This window comes from Bubalus bubalis, chromosome 8 (genome assembly GCF_019923935.1).
Source record: "Bubalus bubalis isolate 160015118507 breed Murrah chromosome 8, NDDB_SH_1, whole genome shotgun sequence".
NCBI classification, from domain to species: Eukaryota; Metazoa; Chordata; class Mammalia; order Artiodactyla; family Bovidae; genus Bubalus; species Bubalus bubalis.
In genome coordinates, this window is record NC_059164.1 from 103,442,818 (window position 1) to 103,468,440 (window position 25,623).

Genomic DNA, 25,623 nt, shown 5'->3' on the forward strand with positions numbered 1-25,623 from the left:
TCTTGCCTGGAGAATCCCAGGGACAGAGGAGCCTACTGGGCTGCCGTCTATGGGGTCGCACAGAGTCGGACACGACTGAAGCGACTTAGCAGCAGCAGCAGCAGCAGGACCCGAGGGCCGGGTAATCTCCGCCGGAGTCTGGGTCGCGTTCGCTTTAAAGGGGCGGTTCCCGAGCCGGCGGGCGGGCGGTCCCGGAAGACGAGCGTCGCGCGGCCTGGGCGTCGGAATCCCTGCTCCCCGGCCTCCCGGGTCCAGATCCACGGTCTTCGGACCCCCGGCCCCCCGGGTTCCGATCTCCGGTACTCCGCTCCGCGAACCTCCTCTCCCCTTCCGCGCCCCTGGCGCCCAGACCTCCAGTGCCCTTGGGACCTCGGCTCTCTGGAGCCCTCACCCGACTCCTCCCCTCCGCGCGCTCGCTGCCCTGGCCCTCCGCCGTTCGCGCTGCCCACGCCCCCGGCCCCAGCTCTCCACCCCTCGCCTTATCTGGTTCTTCCTCACCCCCACCAGGCTCCCCGCACCGCGGCCCTCCGATCGGTCCCCCTCGCGCCCCTCTCCGAGCAGCCCTGCTGCGTCCTGGGCCTCGGCGGGTGCACTCTGGCGCCGGCGGGCGTGCGCGGTGACCCTACGGTCGCCCGACTCCGTCTCCGCTCGCGCGGCCACCTCGCGCAGGTCACGTCCCTGTCCTGGGGACTGCACACGGGCGGCCAGGTCTGCGCGCCCCGTTCATCTCGCTGCCGCCCCGCTCATCTCGCTGCCGCCCCGCTTTTAAACGGAATACTCAGCGGAGGCCCGGACTCATGTCCTCCTTGCGGAAAGAAGGAACATAGATGGGCCCTCCTTAAGTGGAGGCAGGCAGCCGAGGCCGTGACCTCTGGGAGAGGATGGTGACCCCCTGGCGCTTCTCTCTCAGGGTCTGCTTGGCGCACTTGAGAGGTTTTGCGCTCAGAAAGGAACTCGGCCTTCTGAGACCCTCTGGGGGCTGTCGCAAGGCTAGACTCTGTTGGCTTCTGCTTGGCACTTTGCCCAAACTCGTCTCCACCTGTGAGGACATTGGTGAGGGGGCTCCGGAGAGCGTACGTTGGCAGACCACCAGTTGGAGTGACCTAGCTAAAAATGGGCCGCTGGAAAGAGTCCCTCCGGAGGGGCGGCTGGGCTGGCTCCTCCTGCACGTGCGCATCTGGCTCAGAGCAGGGGCTCTCTTGGTAAAATTCTTCCCTCTCCTCCTACTCTATCCCCTCACCTACCTGGCTCCCAGTGTCTCCAGTCTCTGGCTCCACCTGCTTCTGAAAGCCACCGAGACTTCGGGCCCCACCTACATCAAACTGGGCCAGTGGGCCAGCACCCGGCGGGATCTCTTCTCAGAGGCGTTCTGCGCCCAGTTCTCCAGGCTACACGTCCAGGTGTCGCCCCATCCTTGGACTCACACCGAACACATCCTGCGCCAGGCCTTTGGGGAGGACTGGGGGAGGGTCCTCTGCTTTGAGAAGCAAGAGCCAGTGGGTTCCGGCTGCGTGGCCCAAGTGTACAAAGCGCGTGCCAATCCTGCCTTCCTGGAGAAGGACAGCATCCAGAGACTGGCCACGGCCTCCATACTGCAGCTCTCCTCGGAAACTGGGGCAGCTGGGGGGCTGGGCGAGCTCTCTGGACGCCTGGAGAAGGCCGGGAGGCCTCAAGAGAGTCTTGCCGACCAGTCATTTGTAGAAAGGCTGCTCTTCCCTAAACCGGACCTGGTTGGATCCAATGCATCCTTGTCTCAGGCTTCAGGGACCGCCCATGAACAGGAGCTAGATCACCTCGTCCCGGTGGCTGTGAAAGTAAGTGTTCTAATGTTTGCAGCCAGGCCCTCCCATCTCTAAAACCTCACCAACTCCACTGAGCTACCCAGGTCAGGATACAACCCTTTGCAAATTACCCCACGTTGCCTTCCGTTGATTTCTTTCAGCTTGACCATTATCTGAGTACCTGTGACACACAAGCTGTTTGATTTCTTGGCTTGAAGGAGAGTGATGCGAATGGCCTGAAAAAGGAAGATGAAGAGGCTCTGGTGTTGGCTCTTTCTGCGGGGGGAGGACCCATCATCCATCCAGCTGACCTCTTGGCTCTGGGGTCAGGATAAATGGGAGACAGACTAGGTTAGGTGTTACTGTGGCGAGTCCAAGAGGGCAGCATTCATTTTTACAACATCAGCTTCCTTCTCTGTTCATTTCCAGTCACCCCTGCCCGGCTCCATCATCTCTCCTCTCCACACCTTTCCATCCCTGATCCGAACACCCCCAGGAGAACTAGCGGATCCTAGTAGCCAATACCCTGGTGTTCTCACCCTCACAGAAAAATCCCTCCCACGGGGGCCTCACTGAGACAGGCTGAATCATAATTTCTAAGGGGAGAGCCTGACCTGGCCTTTTATAATTGCTGCAAATGAGTTGCAACATCAGGCATGTTTAGGAAACACTTGTCCAAAGTATCTTGAAGTTTCCCTTTGCTCTGTGGGAGACTAAAGGAGTAGATGTGCCCATCAAGTCAGATGCTTTATTTCATAGGTATGAGGTACCTGAGATGGGCATTCTTTTTAAACAGGTTCAAAAAAAAATTGCTTATTTATTTATTTGGCTGTGCTGGTTCTTAGCTGTGGCATGCGGGATCTCCTTCTCCCACCAAGGGTTGAACCTGGGCCCCCTGCATTGGGAGCCCAGAGTCTTAGCCACTGGACCACCAAGGAAGTCCCTGTACTAGTTTTTCTTACATGTTTATTTATATTCCACTTTATTCTGAAAAGGATTTGTGGTGGAGGTAGAGGCTGTTATCTGCGTGTTTTAAATGATGGAACAGGAGGCTGAGAAGAGGTTGAGTGGCCAGTCCAGTTTCATACAGGAGATGAGTTGCAGAACTGGAGTTTTTGAAACCCAGAGCTCTTTCCATCTCACCTCTGGAGTCCTGTAACTCTAGAGCAGTATTTTGCAGGCTTGGGACTACCTGACTCAGTTACCTGGACACTCAGTAAAATGCAGATTTCCACCTGGCCTCCCAGCCAGTCTGATTCAGTAGGTCCTGGAGGAGGCTGGGGGTCCACACTTTTACTAAGCAGCCCGTGTTGGCTTTTATGCTCGCTGATGTTTGGGAGCCGCTGATCTAAGCTCAGTGTTTCTGGAAGGGAGGCCAACCTGTTCTTCCCAGCAAAGCTGAGTGCCGCTCAGGGGAGCTGCCCTCCTGCCCCTCAGGAAGGCACAAAGGAATGGGTGTTGGACCTGCTTCCCCTCAGCCAGCTGATTGTCCTTTTTTTTCGGGGGGTGGTGGGGACGTTGGCTGCACCACAAGGCACATGTGACCTTTGTTTCTCAACCAGGGATCGAACCTGCACCCCTGCATTGGAAGCACGGAGTCTTAACTGCTGAATTGCCAGGGAAGTCCCCTAGATCTCTTTTGATGGTGGGACCCAGCTCTGGCTAGGCAAATGTGCCCTCCTGATTGAGCCCTCCTCTGTCTCACTGCTCCTCTTTTGGCAGGTATTGCATCCTGGCCTGCTCGCTCAGGTGCAGATGGACCTGCTGCTGATGAAGATGGGCAGCCGGGTTCTCACACTTTTGCCAGGAATCAAGTGGCTCAGCTTGCCTGAGATCGTGGAAGAATTTGAGAAGCTCATGGTGCAGCAGGTGAATTCACCTTCTCTCAATCGTAAATAGCACACGACAGTTTTTGCTGTTAGCAGCTGCTTAGTAAATGCTGAATGGATGAGCATTTTCCTGGGGCACTATGGCTAATGTAGAATATTAGTCAGGATAGCTGATATAACAAAGAATATCCAAACCTCAGTGAGTTAAGGCAGCAAGGTTATTTCTTGCTATTCTGTGGAAGTTCCATGCAGGTAAACTGAGGGAGCAGGTGGGAGTTCCACTCCATTGTTATTCAGGGACCCTGTTTCCTCCAAAATTAGTCATCTGGGGTCAGTGTGGAATGGGGAGAGAGACCATGAAGGGTCACATAAAGGATTCTGTGGCCAGGCCTGGAAATGATGAACCTCAGTTCTTCCAAGGCTACATGTCAGGCCCAGTGTAACTACGAGGGAACTTGGGGAAGGCGGTCTTGCATAGAGCCTGGGCTGCAAACGAAATGAGTCTGGTGGAACAGGTAGCATTATCTGTGCTGCAATCAATGGCCACACTCCAGGAGAAGAATCGGCGAAGTCACATACTGTGCCTTGGTTTTCCTTTGTTTCTGGGGTTTAATGAGTAGACAAGGGCCCTGTGCAGGGCCTCTGGGACACCTGTGTAAGGAGCCAGACTCAGTAGGCACAGTGGAGTCACTCAGGGCTCCAAGGAGCCATCTGTGCTGGCTTCCTGGCGGCTGGCACAGAAATTGACAGGCTTTCAGAGGCCGTGTGCCCAATCTTCATTTATATCGTCTGACTTAGGGTTTTAAGCCCCAGTGATGCATTTTCATGTTTATAAAGCTTGGCTTTATGATATGGAGGTGTCTACTTTTGGCAATAAAAGAAAATTAAAACAGAAAAATAGCTGCTGTTCCAACACCCATCTTGGTGTTAATACTCTCAGTTCCACCACCTGTTTGAGCTTCAGTTCTGCTTCAAGAAGTCTGATATGCATTGTGAGATCCCATCACTTCAAGTTCAGACCTCTATAGCTCTACAACTCACCCCATTTTGCCTTAAAAATCAACTCTTCCTACCAGCTGTAGCTCTCGGTGGTCTCATAATGCTGCCTGGCTTGAAAGCTTAGAGTCTGGGTGTATGTAGGGGGATGGATGTTCATTTATAAATTCATACAACAAGTATTAAAAATTGTTAGGATCTGGTGAACTAAGAAAACAAGTGGGGTTCCCTGAATCTCCTGTGATGGTGGGACCCAGTCCTGGCTGGGCAAATGTGCCCTCCTGATTGGTCCCAAGAAGTATATACTAGGAGGAGGAGGGCTGATGTGAAATATTTGTAGCACAAGTGCTAGTTACAATAGGAGTTCTTACGGGTTCAGCTGGGCTTAGCCGAGGCCCAACACAGGCAGTGGTTATTCCACCCTGTGGGTCCAGGCTCCCCTGACTTGAGCGGAGTCTTGAAAGGAGAGTGTCCGCAGTTAGACCCAATGGGGGAAGAACATTCCAGTCAGGTGGAGTACGGAAGGCACTCAGAGGGGAAGTGTTAGGCGGGCTGGGACATTCCCAGTCTACAGATTCGGTGCAGCGGGAGTTTGGGGCTGTAAAAGAAGGAGGCCATATCACAAGAGATGTACCTGGAGGGAGAAGCAGGGCCCAGACCATAACCCACTTCGGACATCATCCTAACCAATGCAGACTCCATCCTGCAGGTGGTGGGGGGCACCAGCAGATGGATTGTAGAGAGGGGAGGTGGGGGACAGGGAGCCCAACTAAGACACCTCTTTTAGGGTTCAGATGACTGGTTTCAAGTCACCTTGGGAGGAACAGTGGGATAGAAAAGAACAGCTCTGAGCGTGGTGAGGGCTGCAGAGCTGATGGCAGCGGGTCTCCCATGGGTGCGAAGGGTGAGAGAGAAGGAATCCTCTGCAGGGACTCCTGGGGGCCGGGTGAATGTGAACTCGGATAAGTTCTCCAGTGTCTCTGCTGTCTGCAGCTTGGAGTCATGTGGTGGGGAGGAATGGGGGGTCGGGACTTCCGGGGCGGCCCTCACCCTCAAGTGTCCTGGGAGTTCTGCAGGAGGTTAGCTGGGGCAGGCAGGTGAGTCTCAGGCTCTGCCAGCTCTTGGGGGGTTCAGCGTTGCTGTCCCTGGCCCAGACTACCCCCTCCCTCACCTCTTCTCTCCACTTGTCTGTAGATCGACCTGCGGTATGAGGCTCGGAATCTCGAACTCTTCCAGTGCAACTTCCTGAATGTGAACTCTGTCAAATTCCCCACGCCTCTGCGTCCCTTCATCACCAAGGATGTCCTGGTGGAGACATACGAAGTAAGAGTGAGAGCTTCCCCTAGCCGGTTGCCCTTTACTCACAGCCAGGTTGTCTCTGCTGCACAGGAAGGCTTGAGTCTGAGAGGGGTTTGGAGCCGCCTGAGGGTGGGAGGTAGGGTAGCAAGGCGGGAAGAGCCCGGCCCTGCCCTCAGACTTGCTGGAAGTCTGCTCTGCCAATTGTATCTGACTCTGGTTTTTCCGTACACTTTTACAAAAAACCCGAATGACTTTTTTGGCCAACCCAATATTTGCTGGGTGGCTTCAGTTACTTCCTGTAGAACAGCAGGATACCCTTCCTGCCTTAGGAGTCAATGACACACTGAATGCAAAACGCCCTCCACACAGAGGAAGGGCCTCTTGGGCTTAGCTGTCTTCTGGTCCAGCTTCCTTTGTAAAGATGGTAATGAGACCCAGAGGAGTGGCCTGAATGACCCACTGTTGCTAGCTGTGTGACTTTGAGCAAGTTACTTAAACTCTCTGGGCTTTAGTTCTTTAATTTGTTAATTAAGGATTCCAAGATCTATCTCAATAGGCTGCTTTGACAATTAAATAACCGACCTGTATCAGGTGCCTATGGAGCAGCTCCCCTTTCTTCTCTCTTCCTTTTCTTTCTCCTCCAGTGAGGTCACAGAGCTCCTTCGTGTCCCTGTTGGCTGATTCTTGACTAGAAACAAGCTCACCCTGACCTCACAGCCTCTCTTACCTGTGGGCGGCAGTCAGTGGGTTTCCTCCCTGGGGAACCTATGGGACTTTTTGAGACGTATTACAGAAGGGAAGCGTAAACGTCGGTTACAACTCATTTGTGGGTGACGGATTCACAGGCATTATAGGAAAGGAAAAACGCTTCGGGTCACTCCCCAGTCAGAGGGAAGGCAGCAGCTGTGTGTCCCCGGGAGGATGAGGAGCTGCGCAGTCGCGGGCTGTGCGACTGAAGCGGTTCTCACCCCGACTTCCTCACAGGAGAGTGTGCCCGTGTCCAGCTACCAGCACGCAGGGATTCCCCTGGATGTGAAGAGGAAGATTGCGCGGCTGGGGATCAACATGCTCCTGAAGATGGTGAGCTCACGGCGGGGAGCGCGCCGCCTCGACTCCTTGTCCTGGATCTCCGGGAACCCGCCGTCACCCTGGAAGCTTTTCCGCGCGTGGCCTGGTGGAGGTGGGATAGTGAGGCTGACTCAGCCTGGAGTAGCTCTGGTCTCTCTGCAGATATTTGTGGACAACTTCGTCCACGCGGACCTTCACCCCGGGAACATCCTCGTCCAGGGCGCCGACGGTCTTGCCCAGGGCCCAGAGGCGCGGCTGCAGCCGGTGGACGTCTGCGAGGCGCTGGCGGTGGCCGTGTCGCCGGCCCGCTGCCCGCTGCGCCTGGTGCTGCTGGACGCCGGCATTGTGGCCGAGCTGCAGGCCGCAGACCTGAGGAACTTCCGGGCTGTCTTCATGGCCGTGGCCATGGGCCAGGTGAGGTCCTCCGGGCCCTGGAGGGGAGGTGGAGGGACAGGTGGTTGGAGCTGAGTTTTTTTTAAACCACTGGGCTCCTCAGGGTTTGTCATTCTTGTTAATGCTGGCATTTGCCAAGGGTGCTTCAGAGAGAGGAAGGAGGGATGAGGAAGAGGAGCCCAGGAGATGAAGCCATCCAGGGTCCATAGACAGAACAGGCTTGTTCCTGGCAGCAGATGGTTTAGGATGATGGGAAGAAATGCCTCCTTCTCAAGTGGTGTTCTGGTGGTTTCTCTGCCTTCCTCAGTCACTATAGAGTTGGGCTTTGGAAATGCTAGTTTCTTGACTAATAGCGGCCCCAAATGTGTGCTATCTGCTCTGAGAAGGTGGGGCTGGAAAGAAGCAGCGGCTCAGGGAACTTACTCTCCAGGTGTGGGAAGACACCTGGGGCAGGAGGAAATGACTGGTTTTCACTTCTCATCCCACGCCTCTGAGGGGCTCCAGTGGTTGAGGATTCTTATTTAGGAAAAGGGACTCAGCGAAACCTCTATGAGAGTCAACCTAAAGGGCCACATCAAGGGTGACAGTGAATTCTCCAGCAGGAAAGACCCGGGAAAGACGGAGCTGGACAGATTTCCCTGGTGGTCCACACTCCCAGTGCAGGGGGCCTGGCTTCAATCCCTGGTCAGGGAAATAGATCCCACATGCCGGGACTAAGAGTCTGCATACCGTAACTAAAGGTCCCACATGCCGCAACTGAGACCTGATGCAGCTAAATAAATAAATTTTGGGGGGAAAAAAAGAAAAACAAACCTGGGAAAAAAGGGCAAAATTGAGAGAAGCCCCTGCTTAGGAGGCTTCTGGGGTGGAGGAGGGGTGGTGGTGGGTAGACCAAAGGCTTGAGTCTGAGCCAGTTTGAAAGTGTCCCCGGGCCAAGGTTAAAGACCGAGGTGCAGTGGTGGGTTGGGGCTGGGAGGTTCTCCTCTGCACAGGTTTGGGCAAAGGAAGAAGGTCATAGTCAAGGAGGAAGAGCTTGACTCCCTGGCCATGACCAAGGGGGCCAGGTGAGTGTTAGGAAGACCTTGGAGCATCCTGGGTGTAGGAGGAGCCAGCAGGCTGTGAGTGGGGAATTCTGCTTGGGCAGGAAGACTGCCCTCGAGGAGAGTATGGCTAGTCCGCCCCGGAGCCAGGCCTCTGGGCCAGGCTGGTTGGTTGGCAAGCAGTGCCGTGAGGAGCGTGAGCAACAGGGCCCAGACTTGGCCACTGGGCCTGTGTGGCCTCAGAGACAAAGGAGACCACACAGCTCTGGCCTTTGATTGTGCTGAGCACAGGTGGGGCCTCGCCTCAAAAGGATCAAAAGGCTTTGATTGATAACCAGGTATTATTGGAAGGCAGTGAGGTAAAGTTAAAAATGGATGAGGGTGGGGCGCAAAAGCAGGAGGGTAGAGAAACTGGGGTGGAAAAAATTAGGATCTGAAGGCGTTTGGGCAGAGAATCCAGGGTTAGGCCCTCTTGATTCTAGCATGTTTTTCCATCTTCCAGGGTCAAAGGGTGGCTGAGCTCATCCTGCACCACGCCCGGGCCAGCGAGTGCGAGGACGTGGAGGGATTTAAGGCTGAGATGGCCCGGCTGGTGACCCAGGCCAGGAAGAACACCATCACCCTGGAAAAGGTGAGCAGGCCACTGGAGGGCTGGGGTTCCTGGGGTTTGGACCGACCTTGCCCTTGGACAGCGCAAACTGCAGGTCTAAGGGAGAAGTCTTGAGGGGACTTGAGTTTTTCTTTTTTTATTTATTTTTAATTGAAGGATAATTGCTTATCCAATATTGTGTTGGTTTTTGCCATACATAACATAATTGGCCATAGGTATACATATGTCCCGTCCGTCTTGAACTTCGCTCCCACCTCCTACCCCATGGCTTGAGTTTTAAGGCAGATAAAGAACAAACCTTTTCCTCTGCCCACATCCTCCAGGGGTAAGGAGGCCCACTAAAATCTCCAACTCTCAAGAGTGGCTCCTCGACCGGGCTCTCCTGGGCGGTTGCTGGGGGAGGGGGTGGTACATGTGATACTGCACACCTGTCCAGACCCGGGTGCTGTTCTGCAGTTTCATCTACATGGAGCTCAGCTGAGCATGGGGTGGGGGAGGGAGCACTGAGGCCCCTGAGTAGACAAAGGATTCACCTAGTGTTCACAACCTTTATTTAGACCTGAAGCAGAAAAGTGAAAGTGTTAGTTGCTCACCCATGTCTGACTTTTTGCAACCCCCACGGACTATAGCCCGCCAGGCTCCTCTGTCTAGGGGATTCTCCAGGCAAGAATAGTGGAGTGGGTTGCCATTCCCTTCTCTGGGGGATCTTCCCGGACCCAGGGATCGGACTCGGGTCTCCCGCATTGCAGGCGAATTCTTTACCATCTGAGCCACCAGGGAAGCCCTTACCTGAAGTGGAGCCCACTTTGAATTCTGCACACAGTTCTAACAAAGCTGACTTTTCTTCCCAAGTTCATTCCCAAGTCCACTCTAGCCAGATCGAGTCAGAACAAGAGGTGGCCCCCGGGCACTGAGGAGTGGCAGCTGGCCCTTGGTACTGCCTGTCTTATTTATTCTGCTGTGATTTCTGTATGTGCTGGGCGTGCTGGGGAAGAGGCCTCTAGGCTAGTTCTCCTGGGGGGGCGGTGGTCTTTGAACTCAGTCATGAGATGGAAGTTGGGCTTGTGTGAATGTAGTCCTTTTGGGGATTTGTCAGGCAGTCCATTTCCGATCACTGGGGTGTGTGTGGGTGTGGGTGTGGATGTGTGGGTGGGTGAGGGGCAGGTAAGGGAAAGAAGTGGCTCCCAGTAGCTCTCAGGCCCTTTGTTCTGTTTTCCAGCTTCAAGTTTCCAGCCTTCTCTCGAATGTCTTTAAGTTGCTGATGACTCACAAGGTGAGGCCTGGGCGGGGAGCTTGCGCTCTGGTCAGGCAGGAGGGAGGTCTGTGGGGAAGGCAAGTGGCCTTAGGGTTGTGGCAGGTTTTTCTCCTACAGAAGATCTCTTTTAGAAACGTTCTGACACTGATCCCTCTGCTAAGAGTGCTGTTTCTACTCCCTGATGTCCAGCAAGGTTTTCCTTTGATCACATTGTAACCCTACATTGGTGGGGTTTTGGGGGAAAAACTTTATGCTTTCTAAGAGTTTTGACAAGTTCTATTTTAAAAATGAATTAAATTTCATGTTAGGATTAGGGAAAGCTTTCATCATTGCTGGGGGCTGGCTTGGAGAGAGCTGGGAATGAAAACATACTCCTGGGAGTTCATTTGCTCAGGACGGGAAGGGTGAGGCTCATAGCCAGCTCAGTGCCCACCAGCTCTGACCTGGGCAGCCTCTCCAAGTCCCCGGAGGCTGCCAGGAGGGCCAGATGAGGCTGTGACACAGTGATCAGTGCGCTCTGACCTCCCTTTAGCCACCTAATTCAGTTGTATAACATTTATTAGTATCTGATTTAATCCCAACATTCCTTGAGGCTGGCACCAAGCAACTCGCCCTGGCCCCTGAGGCCACCTGACCAGGGACCCACTTCCAGTGACTTTGTACTTTAGCCCTGGGGCCCCCACTGGTACACAGCCTTCCTCACACCCTGCGTGGGACACAACGGTTACTAGTGCTTTAGATGTTTGCTGTTGTCATTGTGATTCCCAGGATGGGAGAGCAGAGAGAGGGCCAAGTACAGCCATTCTCTTCAAATATTTCACCAGGCACTTAATTTAAAATAATTTAAAAAATTTAAATTACGGTTAAAAACTAATATACAGTTTACCCCTACCCACCTCCAAGTGTACCGCTCAGCGGTGTCAACCACATCCACACAGTTGTGTAACAGATCTCTAGATCTCTAATAAAACCCTATTCCTACTGAACAAAAACTCTGTGTCTCTATTCCCTGAGCCCCTGGCAAGCAGAAGGTCCATGGTTTTGATGACTCTTGATTTTTCCTGTAAGTAGGATCATATGGTATTTGTCCTTCTGTGACTGGCTTATTTCACTCAATGGAGTGTTCTTGAGGTTCATGCATGTTGCAGCAGATGACAGGATTTCCTTTTTAAAGACCAAATAATATTCCATTGTATGTACTTAACCATATTTTCTTTATTTGTTCACCCTCTGATGGGCATTTGGGCCACTTGTACCTCTTGGCTACTAAGAACAATGCTGCAGTGAACACGAGTGTGCAAATATTGCTTTGAGATCCTGGTTTCAAATTCTTTTGGATATTTACACAGAACTGGGATTGTTAGATGATATAGTTTTTTTTTTTTTTTTAATTGAAGTATAGATTTATACAGGGCTTCCCTGGTGGCTCAGAGGGTAAAGCGTCTGTCTGCAATGTGGGAGACCTGGGTTCCATCCTTGGGTTGGGAAGATCCCCTGGAGAAGGAATGTCAGTCCATTCCAGTATTCCTGCCTGGAGAATCCCATGGATGGAGGAGCCTGGTAGGCTTCAGTCCATAGGGTCACAAAGAGTTGGACATGTCTGAGCAGCTTCACTTTCTTATAGACTTATACATATTATTATTATATATATATTTTTAGCTTTTAAGGAAGCTCCATACTGTTTTCCAAAGTCTACACAACTTTACACTCCCACCATGAGTGTGCATATGTAACATGCTGCTTTCTTCTGATTTGTCCATCTGACCCCTCAGACAACTTTCTGGGCCTTAACTGAGAAAAGACCCTTTACTTTCATCAAAGGTTATTTCCCCATGAGTCATCCTTCCGTTTCCTGACCTTCTGTCCACCTGAAAGCAGATTCCTGTTCTAGGTTTAAATCCTGGCTCAACTTCTCCTCATGTGGGCTTCCCTGGTGGCTCAGTGGTTAAGAACTCTCTTGTCAATGCAGGAGACATAAGTTCAATCCCTAGTTTGGGAAGAGCCCCTGGAGAAGGGAATGGCTACCCCCTCCAGTATTCTTGCCTGGGAAAACCCATGGACAGAGGAGCCTGGCGGGCTACAGGCCATGGGATCCCAAAAGAGTCGAACATGACTTGGTGACTAAAACAAACAACAGACTCCTCTTCACCCAGAGGACTTGAGCAAATCACTCAGCCACCCTGAACCTTAGCTTCCTTATCTACTGAAGGGGCATAATGAAGTTGATGATTAACTGGGTAATCCATGTAAACTATTATTACTGTTAACCTGCTCCAAAGAGGAAGAAACCCTGCTGTATTTGAGCAAAGCCAGGTGTGCTTGGTCTCAAAAAGCCTACTGTGGATTTCAAAGAATGACCATATTTAGATTTATAGTTTCTGGTGGTGTTTGTTGTTTAATCAGTAAGTTGTGTCTGACTCTTTGCAACCCCATAGCCTGTAGCCCACCAGGCTCCTCTGTCCATGGAATTCTCTAGGCAAGAATACTGGAGTAGTAGCCATTCTGTTCTCCAGGGGATCTTCCCGACCCAAGGATTGAACCCAAGTCTCCTGTATTGGCAGGCAGGTTCTTTACTGCTGAGCCACCAGGGAAGCCCAGTTTCTGGTGTGGCTGTGAACTTTTCACTTTAGTATTTTTTAAGCCATTCACATACTCACACACCTCCCTTAGAGAAGAGCTGTACACACTGCATCCCCCAGATTTTTTCTTACTATTTCTAGTGGGTGGGGGGTTGGGTGAATAGATGGGATGGTGGGGAAAATGACTGGATAGGGAAAAGAATGTTCAGTTCAGTTCAGTCACTCAGTCATATCTGATTCTTTGTTACCCCATGGACTGCAGCACGCCAGGCTTCTCTGTCTATCACCAACTCCTGGAGCTTACTCAAACTCATGTCCATGGAGTCAGTGATACCATCCAACCATCTCATCCTCTGTCCTCCCATTCTCTTCCTGCCTTTAATCTTTCCCAGCATCAGGGTCTTTACCAATAAGTCAGTTCTTCACATCAGGTGGCCAAAGTATTGGAGTTTCAGCTTCAGCATCAGTCCTTGTAATGACTATTCAGGATTGATTTCCTTAGGATGGACTGGTTGGATCTCCTTGCAGTCCAAGGGACTCTCAAGAGTCTTCTCCAACACCACAGTTCAAAAGCATCAGTTCTTCTGTGCTCAGCTTTCTTTATAGTCCAACTCTCACATCCATACATGACTACTGGAAAAACCATAGCTTTGACCAGACAGACCTTTGTTGGCAAAGTAATGTCTCTGCTTTTGAATATGCTTTCTAGGTTGGTCATAACTTTTCTCCCAAGGAGCAAGTGTCTTTTAATTTCATGGCTGCAATCACCATGTACAGTGATTTTGGAGCCCAGAAAAATAAAGTCTTTCACTGTTTCCATTGTTTCCCCATCTATTTGCCATGGAGTGATGGGACTGGATGCCATGATCCTAGTTTTCTAAACGTTGAGTTTTAAGCCAACTTTTTCACTCTCCTCCTTCACTTTCATCAAGAGACTCTTTAGTTCTTCACTTTCTGCCATAAGGCTGGTGTCATCTGCGAATCTGAGGTTATTGATATTTCTCCTGGCAATCTTGATTCCAGCTTGTGCTTCATCCAGCTAATTAAGCAGGGTGCACAAGGGTAATTAGCCTTGATGTACTCCTTTCCCCATTTGGAACCAGTCTGTTGTTCCATGTCCAGTTCTAACTGTTGCTTCTTGACCTGCATACAGATTTCCCAGGAGGCGGGTCAGGTGGTCTGGTATTTCTGTCTCTTGAAGAATTTTCCAGTTTATTGTGATCCACACAGTCAAAGACTTTGGCGTAGTCAATAAAGCAGATGTTTTTTTGGAACTCTCTTGCTTTTTTGATGATCCAGCGGATGTTGGCAATTTGATCTCTGGTTCCTCTGCCTTTTCTAAATCCAACTGGAACGTGTGGAAGTTCACAGTTCACGTACTGTTGAAGCCTGGCTTGGAGAATTTTGAGCATGACCTTGCTAGCATGTGAGATGAGTACAACTGTGTGGTAGTGGGAACATTCTTTGGCATTGCCTTTCTTTGGGAATGAAATGAAACCTGACCTTTTCCAGTCCTGTGGCCACTGCTGAGTTTTAGTGCAGCACTTTCAGAGCATCATCTTTTAGGATTTGAAATAGCTCAACTGGAATTCCATCACCTCCACTAGCTTTGTTCGTAGTGATGCTTCCTAAGGTCCACTTGACTTCGCATTCCAGGATGTCTGGCTCTAGGTGAGTGATCACACCATTGTGGTTTTCTGGGTCATGAAGATCTGGGTCATACAGTGTATTCTTAGAAAAAATACATTTCTGGGTCATGAAGTATATTTTTGCCACTTCTTAATATCTTCTGCTTCTGTTAGGTCCATACTATATCTGTCCTTTATCTGTAAGAATATTACATAGATGATAAAAATCATGTGGGCAGGCACACGATGTCAGGAGTGGATGTTGACCTGTTAACTCAGGATACTCTCCGTCTATCCGTGGGCTTCGGAAAGAACCCCTGTTTCTCTGTTTCAGGTAAAGCTTGAGAGCAACTTTGCTTCAATCGTGTTTGCCATCATGGTGCTGGAGGGGCTTGGCCGCTCACTGGACCCTAAACTGGACATCTTGGAGGCAGCAAAGCCCTTCCTCCTAAAAGGACTAGTGACCTCCTGCTGATGGCAGCAGTGGGGGCTTCCTTGTGGAACAAGAGGCCACTCCCAACAGCCTCTCCTGTGGCAGCTTGGATGTCCTAGGACTGGGATTGTGGAGGGCCTGCCACTGTGTTTCACTCTGGTTTGGTTTCAAGCATCTGTTTCCAAAGGTCTGGGTTTCCTGGGGAAGTAAAAGGAGGGAGGGGTCCTGACAGCTCAGGCATGGAAGTGGGGCCTGGTGTCAGAGAAACTGTTTCAGGGAAAACATTCTCTGGAGGAGGATGAATAAACTTAGTTATTTTGTTTTCTGGTTTTTTCTCTTCTCTTAACATCTGTACTCCTGGATCAGGTTGGTCTTCCTGGTCCTTTCCAGACTCTGATATTTAGGTTAGAAAATGTCACAGAATCCTGTAGACCCATGGTTTCCAAATTTTGGGGGGGTGTGGCACATACCTTGCGAGATCTTTATTTCCTGACCAGGGATTGAACCCATGCCCTTTGCACCGAGTCCTAACCACTAAACCGCCAGGGAATCCCCCCAGGTATTTTGTGTTGTTTTTCTGTTTTGTTTTTTCCCCTCAAATGTTTTGATTATGTGCCCTGTTGGTAAAGGGTTGCATATATTTATATATACATGCACATATAATTTATTTATAAGGTTTATACAGGTTCTACCATCACCAGCAAATCTCTGAAGCCAGAGCTTACACTTAGGGCACGTTTCACTGTATCTCAAATTATCCTTTTGATAATTTAAAATCTTTTTTGCCAATCTTGCTAAATTTTATTATAAGGTAAAATGAAAAAAAAACCCACAATGATCAATGGTTAATGTGACATACTAGAGACAGGAACAGAGTCAGCTCCACTATTTTACTTGAAGTTTCCCTGTGCTCACATATTAGCATTTAGATACTGTTTTTTTCTGAGCATTCTACGGGGCTAATTTTGGTTAATATTAACAAACAGATAATATAATCAGTACATTTCTGTTAGGGCTTCCCTGGTGGCTCAGACAGTAAAGAATCTTCCTGCAATACTAGAGACCCTGGTTCCATCCCTGATCAGGAAGATCCCCTGAAGAAGGGCATGACAGCCCACTCCAGTTTTCTTGCCTGGGAAACCCCATGGACAGAGGAGCCTGGGGGTGCTATAGTCCATGGTGTCGCAGAGAGTTGGACACGACTGAGTGGCTAACACTTTCACATCCTGTTAACCAGGACTTGAGATTCGCAGTAGCACCCAGCGACACTCCAGCAGTGAAGGAAAATGGGGCGACCATTGCCTGGCCCTCTGCACTGGGCCAGTTCACAGGCCATTCTCTCAAAGCTGCTCTGACATGTGGCTGGCCCACATGGACTCAGAGCATCCCAGGGTCAGTTTGTAGAGTGGATATTAATAAAGCTTAATTTCTTAATTTTGTTTAAAAGGAATGTTTTCTCCTGCATCCCAGTGGATTCTCCTGCTTGTTTTGGAGACTGCTCTAGACAGTGAGTGGAAAGTCAAGCGTTCCTGCTCTCTGAGTCCTGCTGTGACTGAAGGACTAGATTCTCCCATTCTTTCCTTCTTAAGGATAAAGTTCCTGTGTTTTAGGGAACAACTGAGAACAGAAGTTATCTTTAGATGTTGGACAGAGATTCCCTTGGTGCAATTTTTTTTTTTGTTTTTTTTTTTTAGAGGGGTGGAGATGTTATTGGCACTTCCCAAGTCTTGAGGGTAGGGCATTTGAGTCAGGCAGTGAGAGCTTGGGGGCTCCAGGTAACCCTGTTCAGCTCCCTCCTATGGGCAAACCAGCCAGACATTCAGCCCTTTGTGCCAAATGCACATGCATTTGTGCTGTGGGCCAAGAGACGGGGGCACCAACACAGAGTGATGTCTCCCTGAGTGAACACCAGCACCTCTGAACCTTTCTTGAAAGCCAGTGGATTCCATCAATTTACTGCGATAATCATTAGTTATCTCTCACTGCATACACACTACCCACAAATACAGCAGTTTAATACCTGGTAGTCTCTGCAGGTCAGAAATGTAGGCGAAGCTTGGCGGGTCCTCTGCTCAGTCTTGCATGGCTACAAGCATCTTGGGGCTCCACTGGGGTAGGTCTGAATTCAGGCTTACTCATGTAGTTCCTTGTGGGGTGCTGGACCGAGCGCCTCAGTAGCTCAGGAGCCATTACAGCAGCAACAGAAAATGACCACAGGTTGAATTGAAGAGAAAAATGGTTATTAATGGCTGTGCTTTAATATAGGTAATTTGCTGATTTTTAAAATAAGCATCTTAAAAAGGCTAAACTTGATTTATACATTCATCTTCATAAGGAGAAAATGCTACTTCTTGGGTGTAAGTAGATAAAGGAGCAATGGGGCATCACTTGGAAGGGAGATCCCAGTTTAGTCCCTCCAAAGTAGAAAGAACAAGGTTCATTTCTGTGTTAAAACTGCTGGAAAGGTAAGTTCTTTCTTCTTTTGGAGACTTGGAGGGAAAGGGTGATCAAGCAACCTTTAAACGTAGAAAATTAGGGAATTCCCTGGCGGTCGGTGGTTAAGACTCAGTGCTTTCACTGCCATGGTCCATGTTCAATCCCTGGTTGCAAAAGTAAGATTCCAAGAGACATGTGTGCAGCCAAATAATAAATAATAAAGACATGTGTGCAGCCAAATAATAAAGAACAAAAGTAGAAAATTAAATAAACATGAAGCCTTGTGAACAAGTTTTTTTTTCCTTCCTCATTCTCCTGCAGTGTGCTTTTCTGAGAATCAAAAAGAGGGCCATTGTGCAACCTGCAAAAGGCAGTCAGGGATATTTGCCCTTGGAATTTTTAGAACATGTCTACAACACAAACATGCGTTGCTGTTACACAGTCAAAATAGTGTGCTGATGGGGACCCTAAACTTTTCATAGTAAAAAATCAGAATTAGTGATGCAAAACATTAGAGCTAAGGACCACACAAATGGTCTATAGAACAATATTGTTTTAAATACAAGCCAGCATTAAAGTTAAAAGTTTTTATTTTGTAATTGAGCAAGAAAGATGGGCGGTAAGTGAATTTTAGTTTACCTGAAGAGCTTTTGCAGCCAGGAAAATATTGACAAAGTAATAAAAAAATTGCTGAGTACATGCTGTGGGCCAGGTACTCTCTTGAATGGCTGATGAAGGGTACTGAGACCTGGAGAAGTGACTTGTCCAAATGGACAGAGCTAACCATTGGTAGAGCTGAGGCTGAACTCCAGATTTTCAGACTATGAAGTTCTTTAGAGTGTTTTTGTTTAAGCTGGGTTTTTTTTGTTTGTTTGTTTGTTTTGTGGCCTAGGAATCACAGCATTGTTCTTTCCTAGGAGCAAGGCAGGCAGCTCTATAATATGGGCAGAGAGCTCTCTTTGGAAGGATGGAAGACCCTGCTCTCCCCATTCATGAACATCTCTTAATGGTTTGTGCATGTACTAGGAAGGGTAAATAGTGAATGGTAGTCCCAGAGAAAGCCACACTATTGCATATCAGCTGGAAAGTCAACTTGCCCCCAGAAAACAGTACATTCTTTCTTACAGTTTATATACTTAGAAGTTAGGACAGGAGAAGGCAGGAGTGGGGAGGGATAGCGGGTGGATGTGGGGAGGGGCATGATTTCTACAGGGCCAGAGGGTCAAGCAGTAAGTCGGCAGAAAGGTGTGTTGTTTGTTTGCTAAGTCTTGTCCAACTCTTTGCGACCTCTTGGACTGCAGCACTCCAGGCTTCCCTGTCCTTCACTGACTCCCGGAGGAAGCCTTTTCTCCAGGGAGAGAGGTTCCTAGCTACTGGGCACATGGAGGCCCATTATTTGCCACAGGAGGAGTGTCAGTTATATTCAATACACTTAAATCCCTAAATTTCAGGTCTATGTTTCTCTCCATAAATTTCCAAATTTTCATGCTTATCACTCAGTGTGAAGTCTTCAGTGCTTGGCAGGTGATCCATTTCAAATCGACATCTCCAAGGTGTGAGGCTGGCAGGTTAAGTTTATAAAAATGAGAATTCTTAGGAAAACTATAACTCATAAGTTGGGACACTAAGAATTTGGGAGCTGGAGTTCTCAAGGATGGAGAAAGGGGTTCTTCAGCTCCCCAAAGTTTGGGAAATTTGGAGTTCATTCAGGGCTTAATACAAGGCAATATTAAGAGACAAACGCCAAGAATCCAGGGCTGGCTCAGGATCCAGGGATCGGGAGCACCACGTATATTGGGGGTCTGCTAAAATGCAGATTGCTTGGCCCTACTCCAGACATAATAGCTGGGGTCGGACTCCTCAGGGGATTCTGATACCTCCAGTCCAGGTGCTGACATTTGAGAACCACGGGCTGCGGGTTGGTTATCAAGCTCAGGTTTGCAGGACAGCCGTATAACGATGAAGGCTTCAAAGAAATCGTGTAGCCTTTGCAGGGGAGGAATACAATGGACTAGCTTTGGGAAGGACAGACTGGTTCAGAATGGATCTGGCAGCCTAGGAGGGTCTGGAAGAGTAGTTAATTCGGGAGGAGCAGGCAGAGGGGCGGGTCCGGGTGGGGTAACAGCGCCTAGATCAGCACCGGTAGCAAAGAGCGAGCTGTGTCAGCGTTAAGTTTCTGTGTCCGAAACAGAGGGCTCCAGGAGCTGAGCGCCGAGGTCCGGCACGCCCATCCCTGGCTCCACCAGGGCCGTCTACACCCCTGACCTTTCGTCAGGGCGCCACCAGGCCCACAAAGCGAGACCCCGTCTGGTGGCGCGAATGGCGCGCTCAGGCGGCGGCCCCGGACGCTATCACCTCAGGGAAGGGACTGAGAGGCTCCGTCGGTCAGGTAACTACCGCTTCCCCGCCCCTCCCTACGTCACAGGGAGGGGGGGGGGGCGGGTCGGCTCTGTGACGTCATGGGGGGGGGTGTGCCAGCGGAAGTGACGTGCAGCGGCGGTGCGGCCTGGGTAACGGCCGGGCTAACGATGGCTGGTATGTCGGTTCTGAAGCGACTGGCGCCTTTCGCTCACGTTGGAGGCCACCTCTTCAGAGGCCGCTGCGCGAGGGCGGCTGGAGCCCGTGGCGTCCGTCGGTGAGTATTGCCTACGGTTGGGGCTTCGCCCGCTTCTAGCGGAAGGCACTAGCCTTCGGGACGCCCTCACCTTGACGCCGAGCAGCAGGGGCAGATCCTGGTCTGCGGCGGCCTCCACCCCTGAGGCATGCTGGGACTTGGAGTCTGACGGCGCGACGCCGGGGCTGGGGGAGCCGGTAGAGGTGTATATCTGACGGTCTCGGGCCAGAGGGAGGCTGCCCCCGGGAAGCTGACCAGTTGAACGTGGAGACAGTTGGAGCTAATCTGGAAGCAAGGACAGGAGCTGAGGAGGCGAGGGCGTCAGGGAGAGGAAATCACCTGTACAGGGTAGTTTGAAGCTTCAAGCTTGAGGCAAGATGAGGCCAGAGGTGAGGCCGGAGACCTCGGGTCATAGGGAAAGAATGGAAGAGGCTCCTTATGCGTGGCTATGCCCTAGCTTCCCTGGTGGCTCAGACGGTAAAGGATCTGCCCGCAATGCGGGAGACCCGAGTTCGATCCCTGGATCAAGAAGATTTCCCCGGAGAAGGGAATGGCAACCTACTCTAGTATTCTTGCCTGGGGAATCCTCTCAACAGAGGAGCCTGGCGGGCTACGCTCCATGGGGGTCACAGAGTCGGACACGACTGACCGACTAAAACACAGAGGCCTGCCTGAGAGATTTCCAACAGAGGCGCTGATCGGTCGTTTTAATCAGATGTCACGTGGGCACGTTTTAATTCTAAAAAGTTACTATGGTTGTAGAGTGGTGAATTAGGCCTCCAAGGCACGAGAGTGGAGTGGGAAAGGGTGGGAAGAGAGCCAAAAGTGGATGTTTGGGCAATGTTGGAAGTTTTCTTTTAAAAAATATTTTATAGAACAGTTTTCTGTCGCCCCCCCCCAAAAAAAAATTGAGAGGAAGGTACAGAGATTTCCCATAAACCCAAGCCACACATGCATAGCTTGCTTCATTATCAGCATCCCCCACCGGAGGGTACGTTTGTTACAGTTGATAAGCCTATGTTGACAGATTATTGTCACCCAAAGCCTGTAGTATCCTTTAGAGTTTACCTTTGCAACACCAGAATTTAAGAGAGTGAGCAAAAGCAGAGTCACCCATGATGTAGCGGGAGAAGCCCACTGGAGAGCCCAGTGCTGATGCCGAGAGGGCAGGTCTACCAAAAGCAAGCTGGGAGTGCAGAGAGATTAAGAGCAGGACTGAAAACAGTACACTGGATTTTCCCAGGTGATGTTCCAGGCCCCTCTGACCACGGTCCACACTTTACCAAGACGCACTGCAAAATAGTGGTTAAAAGCAGGATTCTGCCCCCAGACTGTCTGTTCAAATCTCACCTCTGCCACGCTCTTGCTGTCTGATCTTGGAAAAGTTTCATGATCTCTTAAGAACTGAGTTTTCTCACCGGTTTATTTGGGATAATAATGTTGACTCCCAGGGAAGTAAACGAGTAACAAATCTCTGAAGTGTTGTGAGTTGCTGGTACTCAGTAAAGACCATACAAGTATTGTATAAAGAGCTGTTGTTATTAGGGAACTGAGACCCAGCTAAATGAAAAGATTGACTTGTCTAAAGCCACGTGTCTGTTATGAATATGGAATTGGGACAGATGTAGAATGGAGAAAAGGAAAAGGCATGTGTGACCTGAGAAGGACAGAGATCGAGAGCCACCAACAACAGCCTTTGAGCCTGCGTGGGAAGACGAGGGGGTGTTCCTCTTTGCTGCGGTCTTGGTACTTCCATGCCAAGATTTTAATGATTTATTAAAAGTTAAAAAAAAATTAATCTGTCGTAGTTTCTATTTGGAGGGATGTTCAGGCCTATCTAGTTTGCCTTAGTGCAGTTAACAACTTCCTTGGAACATAAAATTAGATGTTTATGGACTCTTTATATTCTTTAATCATGGCAATCATTATGTCGTCCATCCTTTCTCTAATTGCAGTGTTTCAAATCTTTGTTCAAAAAGATTTATACCTTGCAGTCAATGACCCACTTATTTCATAGTTAAAACAAGATGTAACTCTCACAATAATGAAATGTGGAGAGTTCCTGGGAAGGGGTTTAAACTATAATTTTCAAAACTTATTTTAAATGAGTTTAACTGATGGGCACTTACTACTAGATTGTATCTAAAACTTGTCAAAAAGGAAGCCTGTTGTTAACATATTGAATTCCCACCTCCATGGTTTGTTTACATAATGTAGTATCTATGCACAGATAGCTCCTGCATAGGTACTGTTAAATAAAATTGGCATACAGAAACAGTGTGATAAATTCAGGGTGTAAAGTAGTGATGCTTGACAGAAGCTTTTAAAAGTAACATGTGCGGAGGGTTATTGGTGGCTCAAACAATAAATGCACATGGAAGCGCTTTGCAGTCTGTAAAGTTCCATACAAATGTAATACCATATTCTAAGTAAAAAATTAGTACTATATGTTAGTAAAAGATTACCTAAAAACTGACTAAAGTTTAGAAGCTGGCTTTAATAAATGTTTGAAAAAAAAGTAATATATGGTCACTGTAAAAAAGGATACATACTTACATGAATACACACATGCATGCAGAAAGAATAAAACCCATTTCTTATACCATCTGTAGCTAATTACTATTAATATTTTATATAGAATCTTTCAAATAAAAGTGTTGGATAGATATTTACATAAATATGGAATTAATGTTGTTTGTGGGCAGTATTTAAGAGCTTGGGCTTTGTCACCAAACAATAATAATACTCCAGTGTCCTCATTTGTAAACATTGATAACCATAGATCTATCTCATCAGGTTGTTTTGAAAATTAAATGATAATGTATAAAGTGCTTTGTGTGGTGTCTGACAGGTGATAAGACACTCTGTAAATAGTAACTATTAGTCATCTTTTAGAGTAGAAGAGAATAAAAAGGGTACTAGGTAATATGTATTGAGAACCATGGAAGTATTAATATTCACAAAACTGTCGTGCATTATGAAGTAATTTTACTGAAGTTTTTGTACAGATATTCATTTCTGTGTCAAACAAAAGGGAACATTGTTTTATAAGCTGATTCTTACCTGGAATGAAATTTGTGAACACGTTTTATATAGAAACTTTCTTTGAAATTCTATATCCATTTTTATGTAATAGTATATGTATAGCTGTTGAAAGGGACTTAAAAGTAGCCCTGTTAGGTACAACTTACATTATTTACATTAGATTCAAGCTATAATAATTAAACTCCAACAAAATAAAATGAGTAAAGCCCTATGTATGATATCCCACACCTTGTCAACAGTATCTAAATGAAAAAACAAAAAACAGAAAAACTTGTTCAAACTTAACTGTTTAAGTCTCTTTGCTTTGTTCAGTGCTGTTGGCTTATTAAAAAGGATCTAAGTTCTCTTTTCCATAAAGTGGTCTTTTAATAAAGATTGTATTACTAATACAGCAGAGGACATAATTTGTCTTTGAAACAGATGGCTCTCCAGAACAAAATTAATTTGCTGATTTGTTTCTCTGGATAAGCTAGTGACCTACTACAGATTCACGATCCCTTAACCGTGTGGGGCCAGTACCCCCCTAATCAGCACATTCATATCTGGTGTAAAATGTGTGGATATTCACTGAATGAACATCATAATTAGCCTCTCGTCAGTTCAGGCCAGTTTTTGCCGCTGCACAGGTTTACAGCACGCTTATGCAAGTGGAGTATTTTGAGGGACCATGGAGCATTATCCTTGTTTTTTTTGCGGAGGAGGAGAGAAAGGTTTAGTTTCTGGCTGTAACTCATAGAGTTTTGGATGAGCTCGAAGACAGGGCAAGCTGCTTCACATGTCCGTTTTGTCATGTAGGGCTGGTGGAGGTGCGCACATTGAGCCCCGGTACAGACAGTTCCCACAGCTGACCAGATCCCAGGTGATCCAGGCCGAGTTCTTCAGTGCGACCATGTGGTTCTGGATTCTCTGGCGCTTCTGGCACGACTCAGATGCTGTGCTGGTAAGTGCTGGAGAGTAGTCCTTGTCCTTCTTTGGGTGTGGGGAGGGAAGATATGTTAACAGCTTAGATTGTTTTTCTGTTTGTAGCCTGTTTTTCTATCTGGAGGTATGTTGTCCTTATGTGTATGCAGGGATCCTTTTATTTTAGGAAACATTATCATCTCTGACCTTTTCCACCCAGGGATGTACACGTAGATACTGCGTGTCTTACGGTTGCCAACTGGTGGCCGTATCTGGAAGGGAGACTACAGAAGCTAATTCTCTTACCTTCCAAGCTGGGTAGGGGGTTTTCGGCAGGTAAAGTTTCACCCTTAAATGCCTTTAAATGATACATGTCATCTAGTCTGTCTAGAGGCCCAAGGCAGCCAGGTTAAGTGGAATGGATGTGAGCTAATTTGTCTGAAGCAGGGAAATTAATTACTGGTGACCTTCTAACATGTAACTGGCCTCAAATGAGCTTTTAATCACATTTGCACAGATGCCATTCTCTAGGAAACTACAGTTTTAGGCCATTGAAATCCGTGCTTATTGATCCAGAATACTTTGAATTTCAGTAAATTTAGTTAAATTTTTTTAAGGATAGGGAAAAATCTTAAATTTACACAGTGAGTTCTAGAAGCATCAGGTTGATTGGTGCCCCACTTCTCTTAGAATGTCTGTGCCCGCGTCACCCAGAAAGAGGCCACCTGGTGTCCGGGAGCTGGCGGCGCATGGACTCCTCTGCCTCACTGTGGGGCGGCCGCCGGGCCCGTGTGGCAGGAGGCGGCGCAGGCCCTAGAGGAGTCCACACGAAGCTCTAGGCCTCCCAGCGGGAACGGCAGGACAGTTTGAGACACTATGTTTTGTCAGGGATTCAAGACAACACTGTTGTCAAGGGAGTCACAATTCAGGGATTCTTGTGACGTGGGGTGTCTTTGAAATCTGTTGTCTCCGTTCCCCCTTCCTTCCATCCAAAACTCATACTCAAATGCCGGCTCAGGCGGAAGCTCCAAAATGGCCAAGCTTCTCAAATTCAGGCCGCGGCGCATTCTGAACAGATTGAAGAATAGTTGGACCATCAGATGGTTGAAGTGCAATAGAATTTGCTCCTGGGGTATATAAAGGATTGTTTATTATTTAAATCACTTTCCCCACCAAGATTTCTTTTAAAATTTAATCAACTGTATGGAGTATAGATTATTAATAGTTTTGTGAAGTATAGATTCTTGAACTTTTTTTTTAATTGATTGTCCTTAGGGTCACTTTCCTTATCCCGACCCTTCCCAGTGGACGGATGAGGAATTGGGTATCCCTCCGGATGATGAAGACTGAAATCGGAGGCTCAGCTCTTGCCAAATGGGTGCACCCCATGTTTCTTGTTATGTTTAACATTTGTCTGTAAACATGTTTTGACTTTGCACCTATGGTGGTTCCGAAGAAACAGTGCATTTTATAACAGTATAAAGACTAATTAACACATCATGTCTAACTTCTGCTTTTCCTATTTTCACATTTGCTGTCATTCTGCCCCTTCCTCCCCCTACACACTTTTAGTCTCATCTTCCTTTTCATGTTTTAAAAAATTATTTTTTCTTCAGCTTTGTTACAGTTTAGGGTCCCATTTGTCTGTCTATTGATCAAAGACTTTAAGCACCAGCTCTGCTGGACAAGATAGATAGGGAGCTTGTTTGTAGTTACA

General features: G+C 48.5%; 2 protein-coding genes across 4 annotated transcripts; both read left to right on the plus strand.

Annotated features, from left to right (window-relative positions):
• The first annotated feature begins 871 nt into the window (after positions 1–871).
• Positions 872–15,233, plus strand: ADCK2 (aarF domain containing kinase 2). 3 transcript variants are annotated; one of them, XM_006078789.3, is made up of 9 exons: positions 872–1,814; positions 3,504–3,650; positions 5,801–5,929; positions 6,890–6,985; positions 7,136–7,387; positions 8,909–9,037; positions 9,869–9,950; positions 10,236–10,289; positions 14,813–14,950. In XM_006078789.3, the coding sequence occupies exons 1-8, from the start codon at positions 882–884 to the stop codon at positions 10,268–10,270; spliced, it is 1,803 nt and encodes a 600-aa protein (XP_006078851.1). In that variant the 5' UTR covers positions 872–881; the 3' UTR covers positions 10,271–10,289; positions 14,813–14,950. The 3 variants fall into 3 exon arrangements, with proteins under 3 accessions (XP_006078851.1, XP_006078850.1, XP_006078852.1); XM_006078788.3 differs by lacking the exon at positions 9,869–9,950 and having other exon boundaries at positions 14,813–15,233; XM_006078790.3 differs by lacking the exons at positions 9,869–9,950; positions 10,236–10,289; positions 14,813–14,950 and having other exon boundaries at positions 7,119–7,387.
• A 4,589-nt stretch (positions 15,234–19,822) lies between these two features.
• On the plus strand, positions 19,823–25,403 carry NDUFB2 (NADH:ubiquinone oxidoreductase subunit B2). The gene is made up of 3 exons (XM_006078791.3): positions 19,823–19,982; positions 23,802–23,946; positions 25,182–25,403. Exons 1-3 carry the CDS (start codon positions 19,876–19,878, stop codon positions 25,254–25,256), a joined length of 327 nt encoding a protein of 108 aa, XP_006078853.1. The 5' UTR covers positions 19,823–19,875; the 3' UTR covers positions 25,257–25,403.
• Positions 25,404–25,623: the final 220 nt, after the last annotated feature.